Source organism: Leptodactylus fuscus, chromosome 3, assembly GCF_031893055.1.
Source record: "Leptodactylus fuscus isolate aLepFus1 chromosome 3, aLepFus1.hap2, whole genome shotgun sequence".
Classification (NCBI taxonomy): domain Eukaryota; kingdom Metazoa; phylum Chordata; class Amphibia; order Anura; family Leptodactylidae; genus Leptodactylus; species Leptodactylus fuscus.
In genome coordinates this window covers 62,387,716-62,403,032 of record NC_134267.1, presented here as the reverse complement: position 1 = coordinate 62,403,032, position 15,317 = coordinate 62,387,716, and the positions used below count along the sequence as shown (strand labels likewise).

Here is a 15,317-nt window from a genome sequence, read left to right as displayed (position 1 = left end):
GGAAGCACTGAGCGAGGGAGAGCACATTTATTGGGTGTACAGATGACCAAAAATTAGACATTTCTGCCCCATAAATAATTCTGCTGCAGTAGCAGAGATCATTTGTGCGGCTGCCGTTAGATCACATTTAGTTGGCTGCACTCGATTGGCAACTAGTACAGGATATTTTTGGAGAGACATTGAAGTGTGAAGTGTCATAGCCCTGTTTGCACCATCTGATTTCTCATTATGATCTCCAGCAAATTATCAAAAGTTACCTAGAACACAAATTAGAGGAGTTGCCCATCACAGTCAGATTTTGGCCCTGAAACCCAATTACGTCCGTTATTCATGGACAGCACACAATGCTTGTTCGCGTGCTGTTCATGGTTGATCCATCTTTCACATATATGAAAAACAGATCATCCCCCTTTTTTTTCCCCTCAAAGTATTGCTATGTTTGTGAACATCTTTGGGTACATGAACAAAGGACTGCAAATGGCTGCCATCCATTTTTTTTTAAGGCATTCATATCAGGGGCAAATCATGGACATGATACAGTTAGAGATTGGTAATTGTGCAATGATTTCCTTACTGATTTCTGGTTAGTTAGCTTTTTAGTAGCAGTTACTGTTACAACTTGTGATAGATACAATGACGTGTTACTTGTTGCGTGTTCTTAGCTGTACATTTATTTTAAGGGAAACTGTTATGTACAAGCTAACCAACTGCTGCCGGAGAAGTTCCAGTGTGTCCTACAAATACACCAAGGTAAGGATTGCTTTTCACAGAAATCTCAGTGGCCACTTGGTCAAAGTCCATCTAGTAGAATATTTAGTGTAGAATAAGAAAAGCAAATCACAATCCTATCATCCCTTAAGGCTGCTGCCCCACGTTGCGGAAACTCTGCTTTTTTTCATTGCAGATTTTGTTGCGGATTTTTGAGCCAAAGCCAAGAATGGCTACAAAAGGAATGGGAACTATATAGGAAGTTCTTATACTTCTACCTTCTGCTCAACGCACTCCTGGCTTTTGGCTCAAAAAAACGCAACAAAATCTGCAACAAAAAAAAGCTGCGTTTCCACAACGTGAGAGGCTAAGGCCCCACGTTGTGGAATCGCAGATTTTTTTGCGTTTTTTTGAGCCAAAGCCAAGTATGGATATAAAAGGAATGGGAATATATATATGAAACTCTCATAACTTCTCCCTCCTGATCAATCCACTCCTGCCTTTGGCTCAAAAAACCGCAACAAAATAAAGCTGCATTTCCACAATGTGGGGCCTCAGCCTAAAGGAGTTTTTTTTTTGTTTGTTCTTTTTAAATGATTGCCTATCCTATCAGGTGGGGTAGACACAAGGTGACATGCTGTTTATCCTAATATTCGTACAAGTAATGGAAATATTTCAGATGATAATATTAAATTGGATAATTATAAGGGTTTTTTCGTCTTCAAATGACTTTTGACCTATTCACAGGCTACATCATCAGTGTATGATTTCTGGGGGTGGTGGTGGTGGGGTCTTATACATGTATATAGAGATAAGACATTACACAAAGGCCTCACGCCCATGTTATTATCACAGATTTCACTAATCCTTGACTGACTTTACTCAGTTTTCAGTACTCGTATTCCGACGTTCCGCAAGGTTCTTCAGTAATGTCATTTGCTTTTTTGGTTTAAATTGTTCAGATCAATACGGAAGAAGAAGTGGACAATGAAACGGAGTGGCTGATGGAAGAAGTGTCTGGCAACCATGGAAAACCACATCATGAAAATGGTCATGTTCGGAGCGTTAAAGCTGGAGCCTTCACGTCACTACACGTTGATGATCTTGACAGCGAAGACGAGGTCTTGACGGTCCCTGAAGTGAGAATACAGTCTGCAAGAGGCAAACCGAGGAATTCCGAGCGGTCTTTAGGCCTGTACATTTCTGGTAGTGATGAGAACTTGATAGGAATAGCTAATGGAGGACAAGAACAGACTGGAAAATCCAGAGCTGCTCAGCATAAAAAAGGGGACAAGCCTACTATAGCTTCCTTTCACGATGACAGTGATGAGGACATGCTTAACGTGTAGTCACCTCTGCATTCTTAACCCCTCCTCCTATTTGTGCCTAAAATGAAATATAGTTTGAATGGACAATGCTACCGCAACCAAATATGCGCAAGTTTTTTTTTTTTTTTTTTTAAACCTTTTATAGGTTGAAATAAAATCAATACATGGGAAGACAGGGAATTTTTCTCCATTCTCGGTTTACAGCAGTGGTGGAATTTCTGCACTGGGGACTCTATGAAGCTTTATGTGCAGTCTTTTATGTTAAGATTCCCTGCACTAAATGGTAAATGGAATCATTGGTACTTCCTTTCTTACTACGGGAGCTGGCATCTTCTTGTATGAAATGCTCTTCACAATCACTGAAAGTCAGAAGATACAAGCGATTTCCAGTCCTGTTGGATCCTCTGCCTCTGGCAACATAAAGTCTGACTACTTATTTATTCACTTGAACTACAACTCAGGTTGGCTGAATAAAGCATTATACTATTCCTGCCGGCAGGGTGTTAATCCATGAAGGGACAGATCAAGAAATGCACTCCTATTCAGTAATATTCACCGGTACCATTATGTTAAATCCAGACTATGATTCTTGTATTAATATGCTCTGTTAGGTTTAAGTGGGAATTCTGAAGAAGTATTTCTTTTATAAATATATGTACATATCTGTGCACAGCGTCCAATGGAAAAATTAAGGTATTACAGTGTGTATTGGAACAATCAGTAAACTTGAAGCAGAAATATGAGGTCCCTACGTGGCGTAAGATCACTTGTATTTAGAATATTTTTCATGCTAGTCTATCCCTTTCTATTTATTAGCTGATGCTCTACAGAAGCCTTAATTTGCACTTTAAGGGTGGTGTCCGCCTTGGATATCTATTGCTAGATGTGATCCCTAATAAGATGATCCTTGGAGTGTTCAGCTAGAATAAGTAAATGTTCAGCATCCTCACAGAGCTAACACAAGGGAAACAAAGCATTACACCGTGCATACTGAAGTCAATGCTGAGTCCTCCGGAAATATGCTACTCGTATCTACTTTCCTTGTAGATGGGGGTCTTGAACTTTTTTTTTCTTTAGGGTATTTGAACAACCGTCTTGAATTAAGTGGATTACACCACACCCAAACCATAGCTAAGAGCCTCATACGTAATGTCAAGACCATCTCATAACCTATTGCAAAAACAAATTTCTCACGTCTTGGTTAACATTTTAGCATCTTTCTTTTCTGTAGCTATTGCTTCAAGATTTCAATACAGTTTTGCCCACTTGGAAGCCATTTAGTCTTGAAAAGCTGCTTTATATGTTAAGTTGCTGGCCAGGCAAGACCTTGTTCTTTTAGCCATCCTTCCTAATATGTATAAAACACTGGGTATATTGTTAGTGAATGTAAAGCGACATTTACCATTGTATTAAAATACTGTACTATATGCATCAGTCATTTCTACCATCGTCACCAAGCTGATTTTTTTTCCAACGTCTGGACTTCGTCATCAGGCAGAAGACTGAAACCTGTCATGCCGAGTCCGGCCATGAGCGCCGGTGAGCGTTTTATGCTCTCTGCAGCAAAAGAGTTTGTTTTTTTTTAAACCAGATACAGAGTACTGCATGTCCGACTCTGTGTCCAGTTTAAAAAAAACGGTTTCACCGCGGAGAGCATAAAACACTCACCGGCGCTCATGGCCAGAAATTTTTCAAACCCATTCAAATGAATGGGTATGAAAGATGCCGGCAAGTTTCCGTCTTCTGCTCTGTTTTGTGCAGGAAACGGAAACCTGCAGAACGGAGTGCCGGGTGCGGATGTGAACGAGTATAATGCAATATTGAGATATTTTCTATTGATGTTGACTACACTGGGGTCCGTTTAATTTAAACTGAAATTGGTGAACAAAAGTCAGACTTTTTTTTTTTTTTTTCTGTGTCTGCTGACCTATTATAGATCTGTGACGGACATCTGGCCTTAGTGTTGACCATCTCTATTCGCTGTCCCTGAATGGAAATTTGTGTTCACATTCTGGGTAGGGTCCCACGTATCAGCTGCAATGTGGCTGGGGTTGGCCATTGATAATAGCCATACAGTTTACCTAATACAGCCATTAAAAATCGTTTGCACATACTGCCAGTTTTTGCATCATAGCGCAGCAGTTTTATGGGCCCCTTACTTATGACCATATTCCAAAATATATTGAAAAAATATTGCATGACACTTTCGTTATATAACGGAGGTCCTATACAAAGCATATAGTACAGTATCTATGTAATGTAAGTGTGAAGTGGGCTAAAGCATTATTTATTACTAGGTTTAACCGGATAAGGTACGGTGCTTCAAATTGACTGTACTGTGGGCCGTGACACCAGGTACTACTTGGAAGCCAAAGCTTCTATTGGCATAAAGGTAATGTGAGAGACACAAGAGTGAACATACTCTAATAAGTAACATGGACTGTGCTGCTTGAGAGACCATACTCTGCATTAATCATTGTGTAACCTCGACTACAGGTACGCCACGTTTGTCTAACCTGCTGGCCATTTTTGTATCTTCTGATTTCTTTGGGTTGATTGGTACAATGACTTTTTGCATTTTTGATCCACTTGTAATATAAAAGTATTGAGCAAATTAATTAAACCTTAATTTAAACCAAAGATAAATGTGTGATTTCTCATCTGTTATTCTGTGTTACATTGTTACAAGGGCATAATAAATTACCACAGGGGCCCCCTCTGCCTTAAACGTTGTAATAGGGCCCCACTCTGCCTTGACAACCTTAAGCAGGAAGTTTGTGATTATTTTGTTCTCCTTTACACACAGGGATAATGCACATAGTGATTGTACAGTACAGATAATGCACACAGTCATGTCACAATACAGGAATAATGCACATAGTGATTGTACAGTACAGATAATGCACACAGTCATGTCACAATACAGGAATAATGCACATAGTGATTGTACAGTACAGATAATGCACACAGTCATGTCACAATACAGGAATAATGCACATAGTGATTGTACAGTACAGATAATGCACACAGTCATGTCACAATACAGGAATAATGCACATAGTGATTGTACAGTACAGATAATGCACACAGTCATGTCACAATACAGGAATAATGCACATAGTGATTGTACAGTACAGATAATGCACACAGTCATGTCACAATACAGGAATAATGCACATAGTGATTGTACAGTACAGATAATGCACATAATGCACCAGATTTTTTGAAAGGAGTCATGGGTCCTGTTTGACCAACTAATCTGTTCTTCCCAAAACGCACAAATCTGGTTGACTTTGGCTACCCATTCCTGTACAGATGGAGGATCTTGCTGTAGCCAGTGACTGGGTATCAATATTTTTGCCGCTTCAAGAGATGTGTGGTTAGACTTGATTTTGATAATCTCAGGCCTGGAGAGGGACATGAAAGCAGAACTGCTTCCGTAGTTAGCACAACAGGGTTGTTTGTTACTTTCCTTATATGACTCTGAATTTTTTCCCAGTATGGTTTGATTTTATCACAAAACCATCATAAGTGGGGACAATGTCCCTCTACTGGACTGGCATCTCCAGCAGGTGTTTGAGATGGCCAATTTTTGATCCTAAAGCCAGTCTGGCGATCTGTGCCATCTGGTTAAGATATTTTACTGGGCTTCTTGGAGTCAGACACGAGGAGAAACCATGAGAAATTTTTAGTATGGAGCGTCTACCTGCTGTGTCAAGTGAGAGGTTTAATTCTGTTTCCCAAGATTTCAGAAAATTCGGTATCTGCTGATCCAAAGGAAGGGGGAGTTTTGTTGGGCAACTCCGACTTCCTCTGCCGAGACAGTTATATTTAATATCTCAGATGTGGACATATTCACTTTATAATTTGAAAGATCTCCCTATTGGGATGAGAGACAACAGAGCTTGGGAGACCCCCAAGGGGGTTGGATATCAGGAAATGTACATTGTCTGCAAGCACTCAGATTGTAGGGTATGGGAGCCTACTCTGAAGCCTTTGACATGCTGGTTTAAGCACACAGCTTGTAATAAAGGTTCCAGGGTTAGAATAAACAGGGTTGGTGAGAGGGTGCAACCCTGCCTCATCCCATTCATGATATAGAATGGCCGCGAAAGGCTGCCATTAACTTTTAGACGGGCATGGGGTTGGGAGTAAAGAGAGAGGATGACTGAGATAAAGGGTGTTGGGATTCCAAATGTCTCGAGGGTCTCACTCATGAAGCTCCAGTCAACCTTGTTGAAGGCCTTTTCGGCATCGACCCCTATTAAGAGTAATGGCAAGTTTGAATGTCTGGCCAGGGCTATTGTGTGAAAGAGTCAAATAGTATTATCTCCTCCCCATCTCTGCCTTTGACAAAGCCAATTTGTTCCTCGTGGATCAATTTGGGAATTGGTGGTTGAACTTGCAGAGCTAGTAATTTAGCCCAGATCTTTAGATCTAAATTCAAGAGCGAAATAGGTCTGTAGCTGTTACAGAGAAGGGGGTCCTTGCCCTCTATAGCTATGAGTGTGATGTGTGCCTCTTGAGTCTGGTTCGTCAGGGGTGATCCTTGGAGCAGAGCATTACAGAGTAGGGTCAGATGAGGGAGCAGGGATTTATGGAATTTTTTATAATATATTAGCGGGAGACCGTTGGGGCCCTGACTTTTGCCAATGGGGAAGCTATTGATAACCTTAATCAGTTTGACAGGGGTAACTGGAGCCACCAAGCCTTCACTAGCACTTGTATCAAGCTGAGGGAGGTCTATGTTCTATAGGAAGCTCCTAACCAGCCAGATAACTCTGTCACAGGGAAAGGAAAAACATATCCTGATATACTGATATGATATTGGCCTAGATCCCTCTGTTGATATATATGTCCCACAGAATCAGTCATCTCATGCAAGGCATAATGGGATACATGTATATTGGGCCTGTCTTCTCTCAACAGTGATTTCTAAAGTCAATATCGTAGATTTTTTTTCTAATTCACAAGTTAAAGGAGGTATAGGAGGAAATGGAACATAGTTGTAATATGGGCAGGGGTGGTAGAAATTCATTGCTGTGGAGGTGCACTATAATAGTCACTAGAGCTGACCATATACGGGAAGTGTTCATGTAGTAGGTGGAGGTAACTCCTCTCCAGAAGTTTATCTCCAGAGAAATAAAACCTTCAATATATCTAACCAAGCTGACTGATCCCATTTTACAAAAAAAATAAAAAAAATCTGTTCCCATAGTTAAATGAGTAGGATCCATTAGCACGTACGTATTTTGTTATTTCAGTGTAATATACATTTGTCTGCATCAATTGCATATCGCTAGGATATTTCACCAGTGTCAGAGTATATAGAAGTTAAATGTTGTACTCTGTAGATATTCCCCTAGGAACCTGAAATATATGATAACTAACTCATAGAAACATTAACTTCCACCAACGTTGAAATAATAAAAAATTAATGCAGAGGTTATTTGCCTGGCTGGTTCGTGCACATTCTTATGTTGTCAATTTTTCAGAAGAGAAGCAAATATACCAATAAATATTAACACCTAACTGTCAAATATGGCTGGGAAAAAAAAGCACATTTTTAATAATCATTTTTATCAAATAGAAAGCAGAAAAACGTCTTAATAAATATAGCATTATCAGGGTAAGGCTGTGTGCACATGGAGGAGTTTGCCGCAGATTCCTTCCAGAATCCACCTCCCATTGTTTTTAATGGGAGACAGATCGCAGCAGCACACGGAAAAAAGAAGCATCACACTTGATCTCGCAACAGACACTGCGGCTCGAAACTCCCTGTGGATTAGGTCCATTCATCTGGGCTAATCATCAGCATCTCATCGCAAATAGACCGCGGCGAAAATGCCAGTGGTGGAAAATGAGGAATTCCTCTTCATTTTCCGCTGTATGAAGGTACCCTTACAGGAAAATCAAGTATGTGCTAGGTGGTGTTTCATGTTTCTATGAGTATGGTCACAACCACCGCTCAAGAGTTTGTCAATAACAGAAGATAGTATGTTCAGCCTCTGAAAAGACCCCCTAATATAATAATAGCAGTAGTGGGATCGTAGCCTGGGCCTGCTCACTACTGCCCTCCGCGGCCTATAGTACAAGAGGAAACGGGGGTGGCAGTGAGCAGGCCTGGGGAGGGGATACTCCAGCAGGTAGCGGCCTATTATAAAACAAAAAAAAATTATTTTACTTGCCGATCTTGCTGCTGCTCCTGCTGCTGCCTCCTCTTCACCCAGCAGTAAGACTTCTGCACCTCAGCGTAGAAGGCGTAATGACGCCGCCTGCGCAGAGGTCTAAACCAGTGCAGGAGAGGGGCCGCTCACGTAGTTTAGGGAAAAAAAGGTTAGAAAAAAAAAATTGCAGTGGCTGCTGCTACCCTCCGGAGTGCCGCCTGAGGCTGTCGCTTTATCTTGCCAGAGGTGCGATGATGTACGTCACCAGTTCCCAGCCCCACACCACATACTGACATTCTTCATCAAAAGTGCTCGTTTATTCTGTGGAATGGCCATTGTCCTCATTGGGTAACCCCATTAAAGGGGTTGTCCCATCACAAGGATCCTATCTATACTGCTTGTTAATGTGGATATAAGACTTTTCCTAAATACACCGCTTCAGCAAAACTGCTTTGTTTGTCCACTATCTTACTTTATTCAATTCTTTGTGGCCACAGCCCTTGACTTATCTGCTCAAAAGTCAAGTGATGTATCTGCTGCTCTCAGGGGGGAGGGAGGAGGGGCTGTGCACGGGAGCGAGCCTGTGTATCTAGCTATTCCCCCTACGCCCAACCAGCAGCACAACTGGGGTATTTTTGCCCCTGTGACCTGTTAGGACAGGTGGAACTTTTAATTAACTAACAGCTTTAACCCCCTATAAGAGGCCGACAGACCTCCTCCCCCCTGTGTTTTTTTCTGTCCTGTGCAGGACAGGACAGGTGGAGGGGGGAGAGGTGTATCGTCCTCTTAGAGGGGGTCCCTCTCCCCCATACTTCCTAGATTTCTTTTTACCTTAATGGTGACTACCTGCCTTGCTTCCCTGCCGGTCTGAGAGGCCGGCGCGTGCTTTGCCGGCCCTCCGCAGGGATACGGGCGGGTAGGAACCTTTGTTCCCCGGCGGTCGGAGCGGAATCTTCGGTTCGCGGTCGTGTTCCCCATACGGCGGAACTTCCGCTTCCAGGGTTGCCGCGCATGCGCGCCGGGCCTGGCCGGCGCCTGCCGCGGTATTATTAGTTTTCTTTTAAGTCCCTCTCTCCCTCTATCGTTTTCTAAACAGGGAGAGAGGATGTTAAACTGCCTGCTTGCCCTGAAGCCCTGTGGGGCAAGTTTGGGGGCAATTTCATGGCTACTGCCGTGGGTGGGCGGGGTCTTGGCCTACCCCGCCCCCTCATTTCCTCCTGGCTTTATAAAGCCCCTCCTGCCACCTAGTCTTTGTTTGCCACTCTCTGGGTGTCAAGCTGTCGATTTGTACTCAGGATTTTGAGCTAAACAATCTGTTCTTACTAGGTGGGCAGGGGGGGAAGGCGGGCTTCTGGCTTGTTGCTGCTGGGACCTACTAACCCTATGTTAATTTTTTTTTCTCAGCATGTCTTCTTCCTCTGTGATGCCCTCCAGGAGAAAGTCTACCGCAAAGAGGAAGCATTTTGCCTGTGGCAAATGCAGGATCCCTTTACCGGATGCATATGAATATCGGTTTTGCCAGAGCTGCAGGGGTCCCCCATCTGACGATACCCCCCTTCGGGACGTGGTTGGCTGGGTGAAGGACTTTGTACATCAGTCCATGAGGGAAGTGAAAGATTCCATCTCCCACCTGGCAAAGAGGCCCCGCATGGAGCCCACCGAGCTCTCCCTTCCCCCTCTGGAAGACCTCCATATTGGGGAGGTTGACTCATCCGAGGATGAGCCGGAAGCAGAGAAGGCCATTTTTCCTGTCGAGAAAATGCCTAGGCTGCTGAAGGCCATTAGGTCCAGGGACCGTGACAGCGGTGAAGGGACGAGCCGAAGATCCAGGTCCTTTAGGGCGAACTCGGACCTGGTCCGCAAGATCGAAGCGGAGTGGAGACGCCCTGAAAAAGCGTTTAACCCCTCCAGACGCTTCAAGGCTCTGTTTCCGGTCACAGAGTCCCAGCAGGGAGCTTGGGGTCTCCCCCCGAAGGTGGATATGGCGGTAGCCAAACTATCCAGGCGCACCGTAGTACCCTCGGAGGATGGGTCCAACTTGCAGGATCCCATGGACCGCCGAGTTGAAGGGTCACTCAGGCGAATTTATGCAGGTCTCCGTGGGCATCTCCGCCAGTGAGGTGGTATCGGGCCTAAAGGCCGAGCTGTCGTCCCTAGCAAGGGACATTGATTCTGGCATACACCGAGATGACCTTCTGACAGCGATGTCAGATATTAACCTAATGGTTGACCATTTGTCTGAGGCCACATTTTACCAGACAAAACTGGCTGCCAGGGCAATGGCGCTTTCCACTGCGGCCAGACGCCCCCTATGGTTAAAGCCTTGGAGAGCTGATAATGCCTCCAAATACAACCTGTGTGCCCTCCCCTTCGAACCTGGCAAGTTGTTCGGCAGGGAATTGGATCGGATAATGGAGGGTCTGGCTGATTCTAAGGGGAAGAATCTCCCTCAACCTTCCAGCAGCAGCAACAGAAGACCTTCCTTTCGGGGCCGCGGGTTTCCCAGAAGAGGTTCTAGGGGCCAGAGACGTCCTGGTCCTCAGTCCAGAGGCGGAGGTCGCGGTGCTTCCCGTGACCAACAGAAGCGCTCTGCCTTCTGACTACCTGACCCTCCCTCCCCGCGACGGTTGGCGACCGACTCTCTCACCATCTGTCGGCATGGATTCATCATGTGCAAGACCCCTGGGTCCTACAAGTGATCCAAGAAGGATACAGGATAAAGTTCATCTCATATCCCATAGACAAGTTGGTAACAACTCGCCCTTTTCAGGGCACAAAACAACTTCATCTAGAAGATTCTGTCCGAGAGTACGTGGACAAAGCCGCATTGGAGCCGGTTCCCCGCTCAGAACACGGCCAAGGCGTTTATTCTCCGGTCTTCCTTGTTCCCAAGCCGTCAGGCGGATGGCGGATGATTATCGACCTCAGATACTTTAATCGATTCATTCACAAGGTACGGTTCCACATGGAAACCATCAAGTCGGTCCTTCCTTTTCTGCAGCCCGGAGATCACTTCGTGACCTTGGATCTAAGGGACGCATACCTCCACGTACCTATTCTTCCGGCACACAGGAAATTCCTGAGAATTGCTGTACACCTAAAGGGAAAACTGTCTCACTTCCAGTTTATGGCTCTCCCATTCGGCATATCCTCGGCCCCCCACACCTTCACAAAGGTAGTGGCTCCGGTCGCAGCCGCCCTGCGCCTCCAAGGGATCTTCATAGTCCCGTATCTAGACGACTGGCTCCTAAAAGCCCAGTCAAAGGAGGTCCTCGCCACACAGTTGGATATCACAGTGGCGTTATTAAACGAGCTGGGCTGGCTAATAAACTGGCAGAAGTCAGTAGTGGTTCCATCAACCCGGATCCAGTTCCTGGGATTTATCTTGGACTCTCTCAGTATGACGATCTCCCTGCCCTCTCCTCGCAAGAAGATTGGTCGAGCGGCTCATCACCTGTCCATTACCCGGAAGGTTACTATCAGGACGGCCATGAAAGTCCTAGGTCTTATGTCCGCCACCATCGAGGCAGTTCCTTGGGCCCTATGGCACATGCGCCCATTACAAAGTGAGATCTTGAGAGTCTGGAACCACAGTCCTTCAGGACTACAGAAGCCTATCCAGTTATCCATCAGTACCCGTCGATCACTGGTTTGGTGGTCCCATCTTCAGGACGGGAAGTCCACGGTCCAGACCTCCTGGATCCTGTTGACAACAGATGCCTCCCTCACAGGATGGGGGGCGCATCTGGGGGAGACCCCGGTACAAGGTACATGGAATCGTCTGGAGAAAACGCGCTCATCCAATTGGCGCGAGCTTACGGCAGTTCACAGTGCACTTCTGATGTTTGCTCCTCTCCTGCAGGGACAAGCTGTAAAGATAAGAACGGACAACCTGACAGCAGTCCATTACATCAACAAGCAAGGGGGAACCAGATCCCCCTCTCTCCTGCAGGTAACCAACTTAATATTTGCCTGGGCAGAGAAAAATCTGTCCCAGTTGTCAGCAGTTCATATCCGAGGACGTTTGAATATCCTTGCGGATCAGCTCAGCAGAGGCCTAGTGACGTCAGGAGAATGGTCCCTGAATCCGGACATCTTTCACCAGCTCACCGAGATGTGGGGTCTCCCCGAGGTGGATCTGATGGCCACCCAATACAACGCCAAAGTAGAAAGGTTTTGCTCCCTGTACCGGGAAGACAACCCTTTGGCGGTGGATGCCCTGTCAATACCTTGGAGATTCAGACTGGCGTACGTCTTTCCTCCTATTCCGACGATTCCGAAGGCATTGGCGAAACTCAGGCAGGACCAGACCTCGGCAATAGTGATCATGCCATTCTGGCCAAAGAGGGCATGGTTTACCCACCTCATCCTAATGAGTCGAGGGACCTACTGGAGGCTTCCATCAGTCCACAACCTGGTAACTCTAAACAGACAGCTCTGCCAGGGCCTGGACAGGTTCAACCTCACTGCCTGGAGGTTAACCGCGCCGTATGTGGAGATAGAGGATTGTCCCAGGGAGTACTAAGGACTTTAGCCCATTCAAGAGCGGAATCTACCAACCGGAGCTACCAAAGGATCGCCCGGATATTCCAAGGTTGGTGTACGGATAACCAGCGCAGCTTGGATAGAAATTCGGTAATGGAATTCCTTCAAGCTGGCCTAGAGAGGGGGCTTGCACCAGCCACCCTGAAGGTTCAAGTTTCAGCTCTGTCCGCTCTCCTGGAGACTCGACTATCACAGGATCCTCTAATCAGGCAATTCCTAAGAGGGGCCGTCAGGCTCCGCCCCCAGGTACAACCTCCAGTCCCTAAATGGGACTTGGCTGCAGTTCTACAGGGGCTTTGCTCTCCCCCCTTCGAATCTTTGGATTGGAAGTACCTGTCATACAAGGTTACCTTTCTATTGGCAATAACCTCCGCCAAGAGGGTTGGAGAACTACAGGCCCTAGCGGCCGCGGAACCCTTTATAACCTTCTTCCCAGACAGAGTACAACTAAGGTTTGTCCCGGGATTCTTGACAAAGGTACCTACACTTCAGAACATCAACCAGGTAATTTCCTTACCGGCCTTCTTTCCCTCTCCCACTTCTGAGTGGGAAGAGAAGATGCACAAGCTGGACTTGGTCAGAGCACTGCGTATTTACCTAGACCGTACAGCCCCTTTCCGAAGGTCAGAAAATCTATTGGTCAATGTGTTTGGCCACAACAGGGGCGCCAAAGCATCAAAAGTAACCCTGTCAAGGTGGATCAGGGAAGCCATCACTTGCTCCTTGCATGCTCAAGACCTTCCGGTACCAGAGTTTGTCCGTGCCCATGCCACCAGAGCAGTGGCGACGTCCTGGGCTGAAAGACGTTTCCTTTCCATGGAACAGATATGTGCCGCTGCCTCCTGGAGTTCGCAGCTGGCCTTCGCCAGGCACTACAGGCTGGACTGGCGTCCAGCGGATTCCACAGCATTTAGACATTCTGTATTAACATCGGTCTGCCGGGATCACCCACCCTAGGGTAAAGCTATACTTGCTAAATCCCCAGTTGTGCTGCTGGTTGGGCGTAGGGGGAATGGAAGATTATGAATGATAATCTGTTTTCCCTTAGCCCAAACAGCAGCACAAGTCTCCCTCCCAGTCGTATCTATTGTAAAATTCTGTTTGTAAATCATACTTTGGTACTAACACAGGGGGGAGGAGGTCTGTCGGCCTCTTATAGGGGGTTAAAGCTGTTAGTTAATTAAAAGTTCCACCTGTCCTAACAGGTCACAGGGGCAGAAATACCCCAGTTGTGCTGCTGTTTGGGCTAAGGGAAAACAGATTATCATTCATAATCTTCCATTCCTGTGTCTACACCACATGACCTAGGTCCCTGCTCTCAGACAGAGGAGAGGAGCTGCTTTCATTTCTTCTGTTCTCCCAGTTATCAGGTTAGCTAATTCAATTGTGTTCATTATGGCAGAGACAGGCAGTCTCTGTATGTAACACAGAATGGAGTTGCTCCTGCCTGTACTTCATAGAACAATATTGTGCATATAGTGTTGTTTAAGGACCCTTGATGACATCACAGGCCCTTCAGCCGCCCCATAGGATCACGCTATGCGGTGGGCGGAGCTACACGCTAATTTGGGGGCGGGGCTAAATGGCAGGTTGCATATGAAACCCGGCCCACCAAATGATGCAAGAAACCAGGAAGAAAGAAGATTTTACAGCAGTGAAGACTGGTGAGTGTGCGACGTGGGGATACCCCTTTAAGACACTCAAAAATTTCCAGTTTTCTAAGCCTGTTTTATGAAGATGTGTAGATCATCAGGAAATTTATGGTAAACATTTACCTTGGAACCAAACTCTCAGTAGTCCAGGAACCTGGAACTATTTTTCTACAGACTGTACGAGTAATGGCTTCTTTACCCGACCCTTTGCTTTTGACACAAAAGTCATATCTACTTGTGAAGCTACTGTTTTGTTAGTCGATGAAATGTATTCCTTTGACCACATTCTTCCCTGGGTCACAATGGGTTAGATATCCCCTTAAGGAAACATTGCTGCAAGTACTCTACATTCTTCTCCGTGATAACCGACACAGAGGCAGCTCGCTTACTTTTTCACAGAAATGAACATCTACTAAAATATTTGTTTGAGGGCTAGTTCACATGGAGTTACATGAATTCCGCGTGTGAACATTCCATCGCGGCATTCCGCTCTGGATTAGGCCCAAATGAATGGGCCGGAGCCCCGCGGTGCGGACGCCACGGCTGATTCAGCCGCGGAAAGAAGTGGCATGTCACTTCTTTTTTCCGCTACTAGCTAGCAGAAAAAAGAAGCAATCGGCTCTCATTGAAGTCAATGGGAGCCATTTTTGGCAGCGGCTTCCATGTCAAAATCCGCTGCCATAAGACTCCATGTGAACTAGCCCTTACAATGGTACTTTGGATAGACATATTAACACCCGACGTCCCCAGACTCTAATACAATAGAGCATGTTGGTCTTGTTTGGCACAGTGTAACAGTGGGAGTCCAGTGTCAGCCCTTCTATTATTACCATTTATCTTAGGATAGACGTGTTATCTTAGTCATGCTTAAATTCACTTACTTTAGATTTCCCAACCACATCTGCTGGAAGTTCTGA

At 45.6% G+C, this 15,317-nt stretch overlaps 1 protein-coding gene across 2 annotated transcripts in view; it reads left to right on the top strand.

Moving 5' to 3' along the window:
- Window positions 1–4,666, top strand: part of IGF2R (insulin like growth factor 2 receptor) — an 86,467-nt gene extending 81,801 nt beyond the window's left edge. For both annotated transcript variants that reach the window (XM_075267664.1, XM_075267663.1), the window contains exons 47-48: window positions 681–750; window positions 1,671–4,666. In XM_075267664.1, the coding sequence (XP_075123765.1) occupies window positions 681–750; window positions 1,671–2,057 (457 nt within the window). In that variant the 3' untranslated portion in view covers window positions 2,058–4,666. The remainder of the gene's footprint in view (window positions 1–680; window positions 751–1,670) is intronic.
- Window positions 4,667–15,317: the final 10,651 nt, after the last annotated feature.